The sequence below is a fragment of the Myotis nattereri genome (assembly GCF_964212035.1).
Source record: "Myotis nattereri genome assembly, chromosome: 1".
Lineage (NCBI taxonomy): Eukaryota > Metazoa > Chordata > Mammalia > Chiroptera > Vespertilionidae > Myotis > Myotis nattereri.
In genome coordinates this window covers 54,899,701-54,917,820 of record NC_138075.1, presented here as the reverse complement: position 1 = coordinate 54,917,820, position 18,120 = coordinate 54,899,701, and the positions used below count along the sequence as shown (strand labels likewise).

Genomic DNA, 18,120 nt, shown 5'->3' with positions numbered 1-18,120 from the left:
TATATAGTGAGAGCTCAATAAGTATTACTGCTTTCATTATAAGTTCTGTGTTCTGTGACCTGTTTATAAAGGCCTTGTTCCATATTTCCTGCTGCCTGGAAGACATAAACAATTAGATATTGTAACATGTTTATAAGTGTTCAGTGTGACAAAAGGAGAAGTTAGTCCTCCTATTTCACCAGCAATTTTTCATTAAGACTGAAAATATTTACCAGGCAAATAAACCAACAAAAACTCAAAATCCCAAAGAATTTTAAGAAGTAGAAAACAAATTTCTAAAGCAATTTTAATCATTTTTATTGAAGATGAGTTTTAAAACTTGCTGATATATTAGGATTTTATTTAGGCATACAATAGTTGCACTAAACACTTATTATATTTAATTTTTGTTAAATGCTGGATCTTTCTTGAATGTGTAAAAGCAGGCGTCTGGCTTACAATGCAAGAAAATGTAACCCAATATAGCCACCTACTGGTAGTATTCCTAAACTGCAGGGGAAGGGGAAAAGGTGAGCAAATTCAAAAGGTATTAAAAATATGGTCATTACCAAACAGAAATGAAATAGATGGGTAGATAATGAGTTTAATTCCAAACATATTAAATTTTTAATGATGGAAAGAAGTGCAGTGAACAGATGTGATAAGTACAAGGAGACAAGCAACGAGAGCACTGTTCCAACCACAGCCGCACTTTCAAATTATACTGTTTGTTATAACTGAAACTGTAGAGAATGAATGACGATCACTGGAAAACAATGGTCAAAGCAGGAAAGGAATCCAGAGAGTCCGACACAGTCAAAGACCAGAGAGATAATCTCCGGAGCTATTCTTGCTCAGATTCTACCAAGCCCAAGCCCCACAAACCCCACCAGGAAACTACATTAGAGTTCTTTAAAAGCAAACTTTTAATATTACTTTTCTAGATTACAGGATATCTTGAAAAATAAAGACATAAAATAAATTGTGGTCTCTAAAGGTATATCAAAAAATAAGCATCCTTTCCCTATAGGAAACTATTTAAAGTTGTTACAAATATAGAACAAATTCTCTTACTATTTTCTTTTCCTTTTTTTTTTTTTTGTATCTCCTTCATCCATTTAAAAAGGCATTTCCCATTACCTTCAGTGTACATAACATTCATTCTTAAAAACTCATTGTAAGTATCACTAACCTGCTTCTTCAACTTTCTTCGGAAGAACTCATACTTTCTTTTGTAATCCCTGGAGTAGGGCACTGCCTTGAGTTGAAATTTTTGGAAAAATAAAGAAGGTTTAGGTTGTTTTATTTTGGAACAATTTTAAAAGTTCCCCTCTGGGTATTTTATGAACATAAGTTAAAGGCATTAAAAGAGAATATTTGGAAAGGAAAGTTTAATTTAAAGAAAAACAAATACAAAACTTAAAACTTTTTAAATTTCTCTGTTTAAGATAAAATTATATTCAGCAATTCCTATGGCTGTAATTTTCATCATTCAGTATTCTTGAAATGCAACATGCCAGAAACAGGAAATTTCTTCCAAGAAGAGAAATATTAGAAATGAAAATTTCCATTTCTAAAGAGACTTTCAAAGTGATTTCTCCATTAAGGGAACAATTTGAAAAATGTACTTTTTCCTTGAACGTTGTGGAGTTGCCTTTTTTATCCATTATTTTAAAAGACCAAACATGGAGACTAAAGAATAATCTAGAAGAACTGTATCTTTAATTTTACTTATTTTTGTGAATTAAAAACAATTAAAATCTGAATAACTAAAAACTGGAAAATTTACTATATAAAAGAGGATAATAATTTTCCTATTATTGACCTGACTCAAGAGTAGTATAAAAATCTTACATGGCAATATTTAAATATGAGTGTGTCATATATCTATATCTATATCTATATCTATATATCTATATCTCTTATATCTATAATAATTTCTACCAAAAAGTTCAAGATGCAGCCCCAGAATGGATAGGGCACTGTCTACTTCCTCACCTGTACACTCTAGACTCCTCTCTGCTCTGCTGTGGCCTGACATTCTTTTTCAGACAGTGGCAAGTATGAGCCTGAGCACAGCGGCCCACTGCCTTAACATTTTGACTGTCTGGCTTACTATTCTCCCAAAGCTATTGTGCATGAGAAGGATATAATCTTATATGCTTTTTTGAAATATCTGAGACCTGGAGTCGGAGTGGTGACAGAGGAGAGAAAGGCAAATATGCTTTCCTCCCAATGCCTGTAGGGTTACGCACTTGACCATTCATCCTTAAAGAGATAGGTGGGAGGACAATCCCAGCAGGACATACTGATACGAAGAGACTTACTGGTCCAGTTATTGCTACATTCTGCAACCGAGGATCTTCCCATTGTGTTCTTTTTATATCTGAAGAGAGAGAGAAAAAAGATATTCTTCATTCTTATGCACAAAATTCAACATTATGAAATAATGTAATGAAAAACCACACTGCACATACTGTGATTTATGTAGAAGATTCTTCCATCTGTGTGGGTTCTTTCTTCCCATCCTGGCTATAATGAAGAATGTATTTCAATTATTTTACAAAAAGGGTTTTAGATGTATGGGTAGAAAAATACCACTGGTTATATGATTAATTTAATTTGCATATTTCATCCTTAGTAGAAGGCATCAACACTTTAATTATATTACTTACAGCTGTTAAAGAACTACTACTGTAGTCCCAAATACAAAATGTTTAATGCAGCCAAGTAGATTGGGAGCAGCTCTATAAACTTACAGGTAAAGGTCCAAGGTCATTGGAAGAATCTAGTGATGTCTTTCCTCTCAGATGAGCTGGAATTTTCAGTCTTGGATCTTCCTTTTTTGGAAGAATAAATGAAGAAAACAGTATAATTTTAAAATCATGAAAGTCAATCTGATACTATGTTTTCTAATACCAATAAATATTTAAATTATTCTCTTTTAAAAAATACGTTTTTATTGATTTCAGAGAGGAAGGGAGAGGGAGAGATAGAAACATCAATGATGAGAAGAGAATCATTGATCAGCTGCCTCCACCCACACATGGTCCCCGACCGGGAATTGAAACCGTGACCTCCTGATAAGCTGACGCCATCCAGGCTTAAACCATTCTTTTATTTCATTTGCTTAATCTGAGAAATAATAGTTTCTCCATGTAAGATCTAGTATCATTTTCAGGCTACAGTATTCAGTTCTCAGATTTCAGAGTAGGATCTGTGTTAACTCATCATCTCTCACAGAAACCGTTTAGAGTATTTTGTCCCATTCCTTAGGGCTACATACGACTCTTCTCTAAACAAAATTGGGTGAAAGAGTGGGACAGTGAACTGGACTACTTGTTGTTTCTGAAGCCCTGAACATGCTTTTTTGGACCTGTTAACATGTTGATTTATTAATATTTTCGAAAGGTAGGGTGGCAAGCTCAAATAGGTTATTAAAGTCAACCAAATTGTTGAAAAAGACAACTTCAATTTATTTGAATTATTATTTTAATATTTTATTAAATAATTTATTAAATTATTTTAGGTTTTTTAGGTACACTGGTCTTTAAAATAATTAATCAAACCTATTTATTTTGCTGCTAATTTTCAGTAATTTTTCTATTAGTGGTGAACCAATGGCTAAATAACTTTAAGCCCTTGTCTTAAGATAAAAATACTTATTCTACATAGCCTTACAAGTTGTTATTTTTTAAATATTAAATGAGGTATGGATTCAAAAGTACTTTGGAGCTACGAAGATATTACTAAGTATCTTCCCATGTATTTATGACTAGTGAGTTTAAAATTGGATATAGGAAGTAAATGTATCTACAGGACAATACCCCCAAATACTAAAAGTGGTCATAAACATATCTTGAATAGACATAATACTATTATGATTTCAACATATCTTTAAATGAATACTAGAAAATGAAGGTTATATTAATGTACACTTAAAAAGATTACAAGGAACTATATATAAGCGATTACTATTGTTATAAATTTAAACTGGAGAGTACTGAAGTTACCCAGGTGGTGGTTTTGGTGTTGTGGTCAATAAAGAAAGGCCTCCCGTTTGGTGCATGCCGGACTTCCCAGCCTTTGGGAAGGAACCCTTGCTCCATTTCAGCCGGCTGAGTCACCTGCTGTGCCGAATCACTTGTGGGGACCTGTGGTTGAGGGCTTGCAGAAAAACTCTGGCTCGCTGGCAGCTGACTGGTCTCCACTGTGGCCTAGCACATTAATTAAATCACGGTAAAATGTTTTATAGAGTTTACACAAATAGCTGTGGTTAAAAAGGTAACAACCTGCAAGCAGAATATACACGTATAAATAAGCCTAAACACTGGAGGCTCATTTCTAAAATAAAGTGTTCTGTTAAACTTTGTTGTTGCTTTTTAAAAATAATTTATCATTTCTCAGCTAATTCTTGAGCTGTAAGATGCTGGTTGACAAAGTTGTTGCTGCTGCACGTGAGTAAGGAAGCTGTGCCCTAGCTGCAAGGGAAGCCACAGTGCCACTGCCGGAGGATGTCTCTGCTCACCCAAAGACTCAGGGGTGGGGAATTCTATATATAGAGAGGTGGGTTCCAATGCTGGATAGACAAAACTGAATGGCAAATAGCCACTACAGAAATGGCTAATTAGAATATATTAGACTATATTAGAATATAGTCATCTGATGAAATATTAGGCAGTAGTTAAAAGAAATACACTGGATCGCTATTAAAAAAAAAAAAAAGGATGGGGTTTTAAAACAATGTTGAGAGAAAAAAAAAGATTCAGAATTATACAACACATCTTTGCAAAATTTGAAACATATGGACATAAACAATATTTTGTATTGTTTAACTCTGTTTGTAAGTATATATAAAAAAGGGGTAGAATACACAACAAATTAAAAAAGGTGGTTCTCTCTGGGGAGTGGGACCAAGTGTTTGGCTAAAAGAAATGTTCTCTTATCTGTAAAATTTTATTTTAAAAAATAAAAAGTCTAGAAATGAATATAGTAATTTGTTAATGGTGGTAAATACTGGGTGTAAAGAAAAAGGTATCTGTTATGTTATTCTCAATAAGAGAAATGATATTAAGATAACATAAATATTTCCCTAAACACTTACAAAAGCACTCACTGTTGTCAAGGACAATGTGTCATCAACACAAATTTCTTTAATAGATACAAATTACTAAGATTATCTTTTAGCTAAATAAAGGTCTTAACCATTCAAATTACAAAATTACCCAATGGACTAGATCATTTACTTTGTCCTCTTATTCCCAACTGGACTTGTTTTACGTAATGACAAGTGATCATTCATGCACATCAGAGACCCACAGGAAATAGTAGACACTTAGCACCAATGTCAGAAAATAACTAGAACATGCCAGCAGCATCCAATATATACCACAAAGTGATGTAATAGAAATATGATGGCTTCCATAGAAATATGATGGCTTCATTTATGTAAGAAAACAAAACAAGTTAAGGGAGTACCCATACGACTGTCAGCTGATTTCTCAACAGAAACCATGCAGGCCAGAAGAGAGTGGCAAGAAATATTCAAAGTGATGAATAGCAAGAACCTACAACCAAGGTTACTTTATCCAGCAAAGCTATCATTCAGAATTGAAGGCCAGATAAAGAGCTTCACAGGTAAGAAAAAGCTAAAGGAGTTCATCACCACCAAACCAGCATTATATGAAATGCTGAAAGGTATTCTTTAAGAAGAGGAAGAAGAAAAAGGAACTCTTACCATTTACCACAGCATGGATGGAACTGGAGAGCATTATGCTAAGTGAAATAAGCCAGTCAGAGAAGGATAAACACCACATGATCTCACTCATTTGTGGACTATAATGAACAACATAAACTGATGAACAAGGACTGATCCAGAGACGGAGAGGCATTGATTGGACTGTCAGGCCTTGGAGGGAAGGTAGGGGAGGGTGGGGGAAAGGGGGAAAGATCAACCAAAGGACTTATATGCAAGCATATAGGCTTAACCAATAGACACGGACAACAGGGGGGTGAGGGCATGAGCGGGGGGGTGGGGGGGAGGGGAAGAGGGTAGGGGGAACGTGGGGATAAGGACACATATGTAATATCTTAATCAATAAAAAAAAAAAAAGAATGAAAAAAAAAAGTTAAGGGATAGATTTGAGGGTACCTGTACAGTGGGCTTTGTCCACGTAGTGGTTCTGGAATTGTGATCTACGTAATAAGATCTTCCTCTTTCATCTTGTTTTTCTTCCCAACCTGGTGGTAATCCAGATGAAGTAGGCAAAAGCTAACATGAAGAATAATGAGAGAATTAAATACTACTAAGAAAAAATGCTTTTAAAAAGATCACATCCCTTTGTCACTGCTAGCCCTCTTTAAAACGAAACATGTTTTAAATAATATTTTGAAGTGGACACAGTAAATTATATAACAGTTCATTTAAACAAAACAGTAGACAATAAAGATGAGGGTATTAACACTAAGAAAACATGACAGTAGAAAAATCTGGTCCAATATGGCAGAATGGATGGAAACTGTGCCTTCTTCACCTCTTCCCATGACCACATAAACATTACAACTAAATTACTGAACAATCAACCTGAATAACCAGAATATCCATCTGGAGACTAGCTGAATAGACGTCTTGTAATTAAGGATTTACAGAAGAAGCCACATGAGACTGGTAGGAGGGGTGGAGATGCAAAACAGGCTGGCCCTGAACCCACATGCAGTGGTTGAGAATCTGGAGGGATATCTCATCTGTAGAGGTCCATCCGGGGAGCCAGGGGTCTCAATCCCACGCTGAGCTCCCCAGCCCAGAACAAAAGTGCTGGGAAGAAGAGCCCACATAACATCTGGCTGTGAAAAATCTATGGGGATTCCTACCCAGGAAGATGGATGGCTGCTGGAAGCTGAGGCGAACTCCTAAAGGGCTTGCACACAAACTCTTGTTCCCAGGCACTTTCCCGGAGCTCCAGCAGAGGGATAGTAGGCTAGAAGGAACCTGAGTCATACAGGGAGAAACTGACTTGTGTGGGTTTGGAGAGAGGGCTGGAGGGACAGTCACCAATGACCCTGTGTTGAGTCCCTCTCCCACACTGCACACAGATGCCGTCTTTCCTGGGTCAAGCACTTCTCCCTCAGGGCATTAGCCTAGTGAGCTATGCTAGTCCCACCCTGACGACTCCCAGAGGCCTTTCGCTACTCAACTTGGTCAGAGCTGTAGGTTCTGCCAGGGGCAATCAACCAGGGCCCACACTGCAGTCTTTCTTAAAAAACACTTGAGAAATTCTGGGTGCCAGAGACACACAGAGAGAAACTGAGTTGTGTGACTTCAGAGTAAGGGCTGTCTTCCTTCATGCTCGACATGTGCCACCTGTCCTGTGTTGACCCCTCCCTCTTAATCTGCTTTAACCTGATGAACTCTACTGGCTCCACCCTGATGACTCCCTGACACTCCATCCCACCGCAAAGGTACACAGGCTCTAGGCAGGTGGCAGCTGGTCTTTGGTATACCGAGACTTTTGCTGAATGGCTTTAGATCCAGAACTGGTGCCAAGTTGAATCTGTATTAATTTGGTGAACACCACTTGCCCTTACCTGGTGATTCCCTGTGAACCCAACACATGCAACTAGAGTACTGCCCAAGGCTCTTTCAGTGGCTGAGCAGAACGGGCAGCTGGCAGGCAGTGGCAGGTCTCAGGTAGGCTTGGGCCTTTTGCTGATCTGCCCCAGGCCTTGTACTTGTGGCAACTGGTCTTGGTACAAAGCTTGGCCCCTCCTACCCTCACCAAGGCCCAGCAAGGGAGCTACCAACTGTGGGTTGCTTTGTAGCTCCTAACATATATATAGCCCAGAGCTGGTCACAGGCAGCGTATAACATTGACCTGCACCAGAGTCTCTTCCAATAGGCCCCAGAACCAACATACATGGTGGTAGTCTTCAAACCACAATAGAGCATGACCCGATTAGCTCCAAAAGTGATACACCCAAAGGAAGGTCCCAGAAAACACCAGACCCTGTGGGGGCAAATTCTGTTTCATGGGGTCAGCCCCATGGAGCAGCTCAGACACGGACTGTGACCAATCCTCATAACCAGCCAGTGGAGGGTCAGTCCCATTGATAGATATGCCAACAGCAATCAAAGCTCATCTACAAAAGGAAGGCATACATAACCTACACAAGGTATGCGTCTGGAGCATCAGGTGATCAGGGCGTCTATGCCTCTGAGTTGCTCAGGATACTTACACTACATATAAGGCCACCCCACTAAGACTGGGAGACACAGCAGATCTACCTAATACACAGAAAGGCAGCCAAATGGGAGACAAAGAAAATGCCCTAAACAAACAAAAAAACAAACAGGAGAAATCTTCAGAAAAGAAGCTAAAAGACATAGGGCAAGCAATCTATCAGATACAGAGTTCAATAAAATGGTTATAAGGGTGCTCAAGGAACTTAGTGAGAACTTCACCAGAGAGCAAGCAGTAAAAAAGACATAGAAACTAGTCAGAAATGAAGGACACAATATCTGAAATGAAGAATACACTAGAAGGAATCAACAGAAGATTAAATGAAGTAGAAAACTGAATCAAGGTAGGCAAGGTAGGAAAAAACACTCAACCAGAGCAACAAAAATAAAAAAAATAATTTTTAAAAATGAGGATAGTTTAAGGGACCTTTGGGACAACATGAAGCATAACAACATCCACATCATAGGGGGTCCCAAAAGGAGAAGAGAGAGTAAGGGATCGGGAACCTATTAGAAAAAATAATAACAGAAAACTTCCCAACCCTGGTGAAGGAAAAAGATACACAAGTCCAAGAAGCACAGAACCCCAAACAAGATGAACCCAAAGAGGCCCACACCAAGACACATCATAATTAAAATGCAAAAGGTTAACAACAAAGAGAGAATGTTAAAAGCAACAAGAGAAAAGCAATTAGTTGCCTACAAGGGAGCTCCCATAAGACTGTCAGTTTATTTCTCTACAGTAACTTTGCAGGTCAGAGGGATTGGCATGAAATACTCAAAATCGTTATATACAAGGACCTACAACCAAGACTACTCTGCCCAGAGGCTATCATTTAAAATTCAAGGAGAACTAAAGAGCTTCCCAGATTTAAAAAAAAAAAAAAAGCTAAGAGAGTTCATCACCATCAAACCATAATTACAAGAAATGTTAAAGAAGAAGAAGGACACTCCCCCATAAATATGAATGATAAAATGTCAATAACTAAGTCCCTTTCAATAACCACTTTAAATGTAAATAGCATAAATGCTCCAATCAAAAGATATAGGGTAGCTGAATGATTAAGAAAACAAGACCAGCTCTAGCTGGTTTGGCTCAGCAGATTGAGCTTCGGCCTGAGTACTGAAAGATTCCAGGTTTGATTCTGGTCAAGGGCACATGCCCCAGTTGCGGGCTCAATCCCCAGTAGGGGGCATGCAGGTGGCAACCAATCAATGATTCTCTCTCATCATTGATGTTTCTATCTCTTTATTCCTCTTTCTTCCTCTCTAAAATCAATAAAAACATATTTATTTTAAAAAACAACAACAACAAGACCCATATATATGCTATCTGCAAGAGACTCACTTTCACCTGGCTGTGTGGCTCAGTGGTTGAGCATCAACTTATGAACCAGGAGGTTGTGGTTTGATTCCTGGTCAGGGCACATGCCTGGGTTGCAGGCTCAATCCCCAGTGGGGGGCATACAGGAGGCAGCCAATTGGTGATTCTCTCTCATCATTGATGTTTCTCTCTCTCCTTCTTCCTTCCTCTCTGAAATTGATAAAAAAATATATATTAAAAAAACGAGACTCACTTCAAGTAGAAAGATACACAGAGATTGAAAATAAAGGGATAGAAAAAGGTATTTCATGCAAGTGGAAACAAAAAGAGAGCTGGGGTAGCAATATTTCTATCAAACAAAATAGACTTTAAAATAAAGGCTATAATAACAGACAAAGAAGGACATTGCATAATAAGAAAGGACTCAATCCAACAAGAGAATATAACCCTTGAAAACCTTTATGTGCCCAACATAGTATCACCTAAATATATAAAGCAAATACTGATGGACATAAAGAGAAAAATCAACAGTAAGAGGGGACTTTAACACCCCATTGATATCAATGGATAGATCTTCCAGACAGAAAATCAACAAGAGAACAGCTTTCAATGACACAGTAAACCGGATGAGTTAAACTGATAGCTTCATAGCATTTACCCCAAAGCAGCAGAATATATGTGACTGAATTCTGACATGACACTTCATGTGTGGGGCAGAATGGCTGCTATATTTCACGGGCCGTGTACAGACCCAAGGCAGCTGGACACCATCATCCTGAACCATGTGCTCCCTGCGGCAGACCCCCTCCAGCCAGGACAGCCCTTCAGACAAGCCGATGTCACCCACAGTCAGAGATGGGCTTTCTTACTACGCGGGAGGCAGTTCTTCGGTTTCGTTCTTAAAGAAACTACCTACTCGATTTCCCTCCGCTGCACCTCCTATCCCAGAGCCTAGATCCTGGGCTGGATCAGAATTCCGCTAGGCCAGTGGTTCTCAACCTTCCTAATGCTGAGACCCTTTAATATAGTTCTTCATGTTGTGGTGACCCCCCAACCATAAAATTATTTTCGTTGCTACTTCATAACTGTAATTTTGCTACTGTTATGAATCGTAATGTAAATATCTGATATGCAGGATGTATTTTCATTGTTACAAATTGAACATAATTAAAGCATAGTGATTAATCACAAAAACAATATGTGATTATATATGTGTTTTCCAATGGTCTTAGGCGACCCCTGTGAAAGGGTCGTTTGACCCCCAAAGGGGTCGCGACCCACAGGTTGAGAACCGCTGTGCTAGGCAGTCAAAGGTCATACTCAGTGTTAAAAAAAAAAAAAAGAAGAAAAGGTTGCTGAGTTTTACATTTTCATGGATGATGGGGGGGGGGGGCGGGGTAGGGGGGCAGAGGATGAAACTCACCACAGGAAGTGCAGGCTGTTCCTCAAAAGTGTAGGCTTGTAAGCTGCCTCTTCTGCTGGAATGATTCTTATAAAAAGAAGAATGGTAATAATTTTAGATCTTGGATTTGTCTTTGAGAGGCTGATAACATCACGGGGGTGGGTACGAGGGGGTAGAAGAAAGAACACTGGCTAGGAAGCGATGTGGAGACTGGGTGACAGCACCCAGGGCTCTCAGCACCACCCACGTGCTAATGCCTTCAGCTTCTAGACACCTCTCCCCCACCCTAGACTGCCTCCTGGACACGTTCCCTTGAATGTCAGACACCCTTCACTGTGCCCCAAAGTGGATTCGGTTTTTCCCTGTTCACAGCCACTCAAACCCTCACCTCACTTCAGAGGGCAGTACATGAGGCCAGCAGCTGCCCAAGTCAGATGTCAGTCAGACCCCAAACTCCTCTATTCCTGTCCCTCACAGCCCGGTCAGTTTCCAGATCCTATTCATTCTGTTTCTTGACTAGCTCACAAATACACTCCCTCTCCACTTTAGCTCAAGTTTGTTGGTTTTAAAATGTTAAGTGTTCCTCATTTGTCACCTAGGTTATTACTGCAGCAACATCCTAATAGATTCCGCGACATCAAGTCTGATTTCCTTGAATCTACATCCCATAGGGCGTGCTGCAGCCAGCGACCATTGTATAGCGTGAGCCAGCACCCTGGTTCTCTAGCTCGGAGCCCTGCAGTGATTTATACCCTCACTAGGATAAAATCCACAGCCCAGAACACAGTGCTGAGTGAGCTTCCTGACCTGGCTCTTCTCTTTGGCTCCAGCACCTCCAACCTCACAGACAAGACTGCCTGTTTCCCGGAAATCCCATATACTCTCTTTCCTTGGGTTTCCATTCACATGTTGTTGTCACTATCTAAAATATCTTAGTTTTGTTATTTAATGACGTCAAAATTTATAATACACGTATAAATTCACTCAGAATAGCCACTGTACCATTGTTTATAATAACAAAGGACTATAAACAATCTAACATCTATCAACAGGAGATGGTATGATATCTTAAGGTTTATTTGCAGAGTTTGGTAATTTTTGTTGTTGTTGGTTTTGAAGGGAGTAAGTTTATATTTACTGAAATAGTCCAATCGTCTATGATATAGCAAGTGAAAAAACTAAGTTACCAAAAAGTGTGTATGAGATGATCTCAGGTTAAAAAAATTATATAGAAATATATGTGTGCTCACTCATGTTTATAAATATAGAGAAAATTTTCAGGACAATAATGGTATATGCCAAACCATTAATAGCAATTGAGGAAGCATGTGTTAGAGGTAATATGGAAGATTTAACTTCTGTTTTATATACCTCATTACTGTTTTAATTGTTCACCATGACCATGCAACACTTTTAAAAGAATTGTTTTTCTGAATAAGCAACACATGCGTACGTATGCTATAAAACTCAAAAGGTACCAAAGACACATGTCCTGCTGACTTGTTCCTCCCTTCAGAGCTGAGCAATGTTACCAGTTTCCTTTTTAGTCTTCAAGAAATCTCATACACATATTTAGTCTCTGTCATTAAAGTAATTTACATAAAGCATAGTACATCAAGCACACTGTTCTGTACCTTGCTGGTGTTCACTGACTAATAGCTTAGAGATTGTTCCACACAATACATACATTCTTTTCAGTGTCTGCATAGTATTTCATTGTATGGATACCATATATTACTTTTAAAATAATAATAAAAAAATAACAGGAGAAAAGGGAATAGAATCTTGTGTGATTTATCACCAGTCAATCAAAATAGCTTATTCTTTAAGTCTTTGACTGGCCTTTCCCACACCCCTGACAAAAAAAGAAAAGAAAATGGAAGACAGACTAGACATGTGGCAGAAAGGAGGGAAAGAGAGCAGCAGGCTCTATTATAACTATTCACAGAGAACTGTCTACATTGAAGTTTTCTGAGGAAAGTGCTGAAACAGAAATCAGCAAACTTCTGTTATCTTTTCGTCTCTATTATAACTACTCAACTCTATCAATGTAGTGTAAAAGCAGCCATAGGCATCACTTAAACATATGGGTATGGCTCTATTTCAATAATACTTGAGCATATTGTGCCTTGCATATGGTCGGCCCTCAATAAATATTTACTAATTGAATGAAAAGCAGGGAACTCCAACTAGAAATGACCATAGCATCCTCAGAGAATGATCTTTGTCTTTCACTGAAAGAACTCCCTTGATGATACAGATGAGAGAGCTAGCCATAAAGATCGCATTATGGCAGTGCATGTTGGAATCTTTGCTTCTGGACCCTACACACAGCAATTTCTATAGCAGTTGCTGAAGTGAGAGTGCCATCTATCTCCTTGTTTAGTCTAAGTACATCAGCACTTATTTACACATGTGCGCTGGAAACATCTGTGGCCTAACGGAGGAGGAGAAAGCAGGACCTGGCCGGACACTCATCGGTAGGATGGAGATAAAATCAAGACCAATCTGTAATTACACCTGGACACAGACAAAATGTGAACATTTTCAAGCCCAAAATACCAAATATCTCCCTATCCTGGCAAATGTGAATGACCACTGCCTCTTGACTAATTATAGCTTTTGCCTGGCTATAGATAAAATCGGAGAGACCCTATGACAGAGTTTCCCCTGCTTCCTGACAGCATCCAAGGCACAAGCAAAATCCTGCTTTCCTACACCCTCCCCCAAATTGCCTAACATGAGCCTAAATCCATTAAGTCTTTTCCAACATATCTCACCGAGACACTCATGGAGTGTGCTCTTGCTTGCTGAAATGAGTAATAAACCCAACTTGTTCAACTACAGGTGTGTTCATGGCGGTCTCTGGCTGAAGGGCATTGACATAATGAACATGTGGACTCCAATGACCATTTAGATTATCCAAGACTCTGTTCCATACCATTAGTGGACTATTTGGGAAAATGATCACACCTGTAAAGTCCCAAAGTCCCTAACACGTTATTGCATGCCATTTAGACAAAGTTGTTATCACAAGAAAAAAATGTTCATAAATATGTGAGGTGATAGATGTTAACTAAATTACTGTGGTGATCATTTTGCAATATATACATATATCAAATCATTATGCTGTACACATTGAACTAACAGAATGTTATATGTCAATTATATCTCAATAAAACTGGAAAAAGACAAAATGTTATGTAAAAGTTGGATACTGAATGGACAAATATGTATAATATAAAATCCTGACGCTACAACAAAATCTAAGAGCATCTTACTGAGCTGGACACTGGCTGGCCAGTGGCTGAATTTCCACTAACAGTAAGTAAGGCATTCAACTCTTCCGCAAGGTGAGTCTGAACATCCAAGTTGCTTGATGGTGGAGGTGATGAGAAGGCCCGATCGCTATACAAGATGCCTTCATCTTCTCTTATAATTTCCCAATTCTAAAATGAACAGAATAAGCTTAAGCCACACATACTTTAATCTGTTGCTATAAGATGTGTCTATCTACGAGAAAAAGAACGTTATTTCTACCTCGGATGACTCTCGGTTGTCAACACTTTCTGTTTCCTCAGATATCTGCCGCCTGGTGGTAAATGCACGTTGTGCTTGCAGTTGAATGTTACCATTCTCAGCATCTGTTAGGTTGTCCCTATATTAGAAATAGAAAAGCTATCACCCATGTCTGAAGAGAGTTAAATTATAGCCAAATATTCTGTGATCATTTAAAAAACACTTGTGTTACATCAGAATTTATTCTTTTCAACATGCGTAGATTAAGTTGTGGGCACACTGGTACCTTATGGGGTTAAAGTTTTTGTGAAAGTGTGTATGTGATATGTCTGACAAACATTTGTTGAATGAATGACTACCCGAGAATTTCACAAATAACTTCATTATATTATTTTGCCATGTTATTATAAGAGTATAATCTAAAGTAGCTCTTGAAAGTTCATAAAAGAGAAGCTTAAAGAGTTGCATATACATCTTCATGAATCATATGGCAACATTTTCTAAAATTGATCTTAAGCCAAGAATAGAGTTCCCCATGCATGAATATAGAGAGAAGAATAAAAGACAGGACACTATAATTAAAAAACGTAATATATTGCAATGAAATGGTTATCTATTTTTGATCATATGCTAGGTGTACCAGTTAATAATGCAGATTTTGTAATCAAAGAAAACATGATAATTTCAAGAGAAACATCAAAAGCGCTTTATTCAAAGTAATGTCCATCACTAGCTACACATTTCCCCCATATTTATGTAATTTGGGGGTACCATCCTAATAGACCTTTTCTTGTTTTGAGGTAAACCATTCAGAGACCCAATTTTCCACTTCTTCGTACGTTTTGAAGTGCTGCTCAAAAAGTGCATGTGCCATCGATCAGAACAAGTGGTAATCTGAAGGAGCAAGGTCTGGTGAATACAGTGGGTGGGTTAATACTTCCCAGGCAAGATCTTTTAACGTGTCTCTTTAACTGGTTTTGAAGTGTGTGATGGTGCTTTATCATGAAGCAAAATTACTTTGCCGTGTCTTCTGGAACATTCTGGTCGTTTCATGATCAAAGTGTGGTTCAAACTGATTATTTGTTGTCGGTAGTGATCAGTTTTAACGATTTCACCTGGTTTTAGAAGCTCTTAATACACCATTCCTTCCTGATCCCACCAAACACAGAGCATTGTCTTCTTTCCGAAGCAATTTGGCCTTGCAGTTGATGTTGATGGTTGACCTGGATCAAACCATGTTTTGTGCATTTGGGATTCTCAAAATAAATCCACTTTTCATCGCCAGTCACAATTCAATGATTTCTTCGTGCCATTGAAGCAACATTTTACTGATGACTTTTTGGTTTTCCATTTGTCTTTCGTTCAGCTGATGTGGCACCCATTTTCCTTCCTTTAAAAATCTTTCCCATTGCTTGTAAACAATCGGAAACTGTTTGCTGAGCAACGTTTACTCTTTCTGCAAGTTGTTTTTGAGTTTGACACGCATCTTCATCCAATAATGCTTGTAATTGTGGGTCTTCAAACTTTTTCGGTTGACCTGGATGTTCTTTGTCTTTCACATCAAAATCATCACTTTTAAAGCATTTCAACCAGTGTTCACAAGTATCTTGAGATGTAGCATGTTCACCATAAGTTTCCCGAAGTACACAATAACTTTTTCTTCAAAATAATGAATTAAAACTTCCCGCAAATGCTCTTTTTTTGGCACAAAATTCTACATTTTTAAGCGTAAAAATATCTAGGATATTAACACCTTCAGAAAATTTGACACATGAAGTTTTGACGCTTGTTGTCAATACAACAAAATAGCATACATATCAAATTACATATATATCAACATATGTGTAACTCCATCTATTGAAAAAAATCCACATTATTAACTGGTATCCTAGTATAGTAATGGTCCTGGTCTAATAATAATGGTATGCCTGGGTTTAAGAAAAGCATGGGGGTACCATACTGAGGGGTAGGTCTTTTCTATTGTACCTTTCCTAAATTGCCCCAATCATTTGTTAATCATATTATTCTATTATTTACATTTATTTTATCTAGACCATCAGATCAAGATTTTTTTTTACAAATATTTAATAACAAAGTATTGTTAATTTGTTTAATGCTATATAAGCCCTGGATAGTCAGAACACTAGTTCTTACTGTACTGTTGTTGGAGAACACATAATTTTGACAGGTTCCCCCTCTCCCCCTAAATACTTAATTTTGGCTAGCTGAAAATGACATCAACCATAGAGAAAGAAATGTGATTCTGCTCATGTTGGGCTGGCTGTAATACTGAGTAGGCCAGCCGTGGGCAAACTACGGCCCACGGGCCGGATCCGGCCCGTTTGAAATGAATAAAACTAAAAAAAAAAAAAAGACTGTACCCTTTTATGTAATGATGTTTACTTTGAATTTATATTAGTTCACACAAACACTCCATCTGTGCTTTTGTTCCGGCCTTCCAGTCCAGTTTAAGAACCCATTGTGGCCCTCGAGTCAAAAAGTTTGCCCACCCCTGGAGTAGGCAATGTGACAATTTTGCAGAATTTTATAGTGTCTTCAGTTTTGTAATCTGTATGTCATTTTATAGAGATCGATGCCTCTGTTTCATGATCACTCATTTGCTTTGGGAGGATCTGAGAACATAAAATACCTATGAAAGTACTTGGGCTATAACAGGCAAAAAATTAGAAGGTTCATGGAAAATAAAAAAAATTTACATGTGTCAGAAAGCAGAAAACTAGCCCTAACCGGTTTGGCTCAGTGGATGGAGCATCGGCCTGCGGACTGAAAGGTCCCAGGTTCGATTCCAGTCAAGGGCATGTACCTTGGTTGCGGGCACATTCCCAGTGGGGGTGTGTAGGAGGCAGCTTATCGATGTTTCTCTCTCATCGATGTTTCTAACTCTCTATTACTCTCCCTTCCTCTCTGTAAAAAATCAATAAAATATATTTTAAAAAAAAGAAAGCAAAAAACTAAAGAAAGACTTCAGAAGGCTATGAGGAAAAGAAGAGTTGATAATAAATATGAATAATCGGAGAATTTATTTATAAATATATAGTCTAATGAGAATATGAGAAAAATGTCACTGAGGAGATGTATCCTATCTAATAAAAGAGTAATATGCAAATTAACCATCACTTTGCGATAAAGATAGCGGCACCCACAGCCAATAAGGAGGGAATATGCAAATTGATGTGACAAAGATGGCGGCACTGGTGGGAGCCATGGGGCTGGCTGGAGCAGGCGGGAGGCTTGGTTTTCTTGGTCACCCCAGCGACCAAGGAAGCCAAGCCAGCTGGAAAGTGGGCAGGAGGTGGAGGCTTGGCTTCTTTGGTTGCCCCAGCCGGCTCCATGGCCATTGCCCAGACAAAGCCATAGTGGCAGGGCCAAGGCAGAGGTGGTTAAGGGCGATCAGGCCAGGAAGAGAGGGCAATTGGGGTGATCAGGCTGGCGGTGGGGGAAGTTGGGGGCGAGCAGGCCGGTAAGGGACGGCCAGTGGGGGTGAGCAGGCTGGCGGGGTGGGGGCAGTTGGGGGTGATCAGGCTGGCAGGGGGGCAGTTGGGGGCAATCAGGCCAGCAAGATGGGGCAGTTGGGGGTGAGAAGGCCGGTGGGGGGCAGTTGGGGGCAAGCAGGCTGGCAGGCAGAGTGGTTAGAGGCGA

General features: G+C 38.9%; 1 protein-coding gene across 2 annotated transcripts in view; it reads right to left on the bottom strand.

Annotated features, from left to right (window-relative positions):
* NEDD4 (NEDD4 E3 ubiquitin protein ligase) overlaps positions 1–18,120 on the bottom strand; it is a 116,297-nt gene that overhangs the window by 15,121 nt on the left and 83,056 nt on the right. For both annotated transcript variants that reach the window (XM_081093161.1, XM_081093162.1), the window contains 9 exons: positions 14,482–14,599; positions 14,223–14,390; positions 10,963–11,028; positions 6,131–6,250; positions 3,993–4,196; positions 2,739–2,819; positions 2,457–2,511; positions 2,307–2,365; positions 1,172–1,237 (listed from right to left, as the gene is read on the bottom strand). In XM_081093161.1, the coding sequence (XP_080949287.1) occupies positions 1,172–1,237; positions 2,307–2,365; positions 2,457–2,511; positions 2,739–2,819; positions 3,993–4,196; positions 6,131–6,250; positions 10,963–11,028; positions 14,223–14,390; positions 14,482–14,599 (937 nt within the window). The remainder of the gene's footprint in view (positions 1–1,171; positions 1,238–2,306; positions 2,366–2,456; positions 2,512–2,738; positions 2,820–3,992; positions 4,197–6,130; positions 6,251–10,962; positions 11,029–14,222; positions 14,391–14,481; positions 14,600–18,120) is intronic.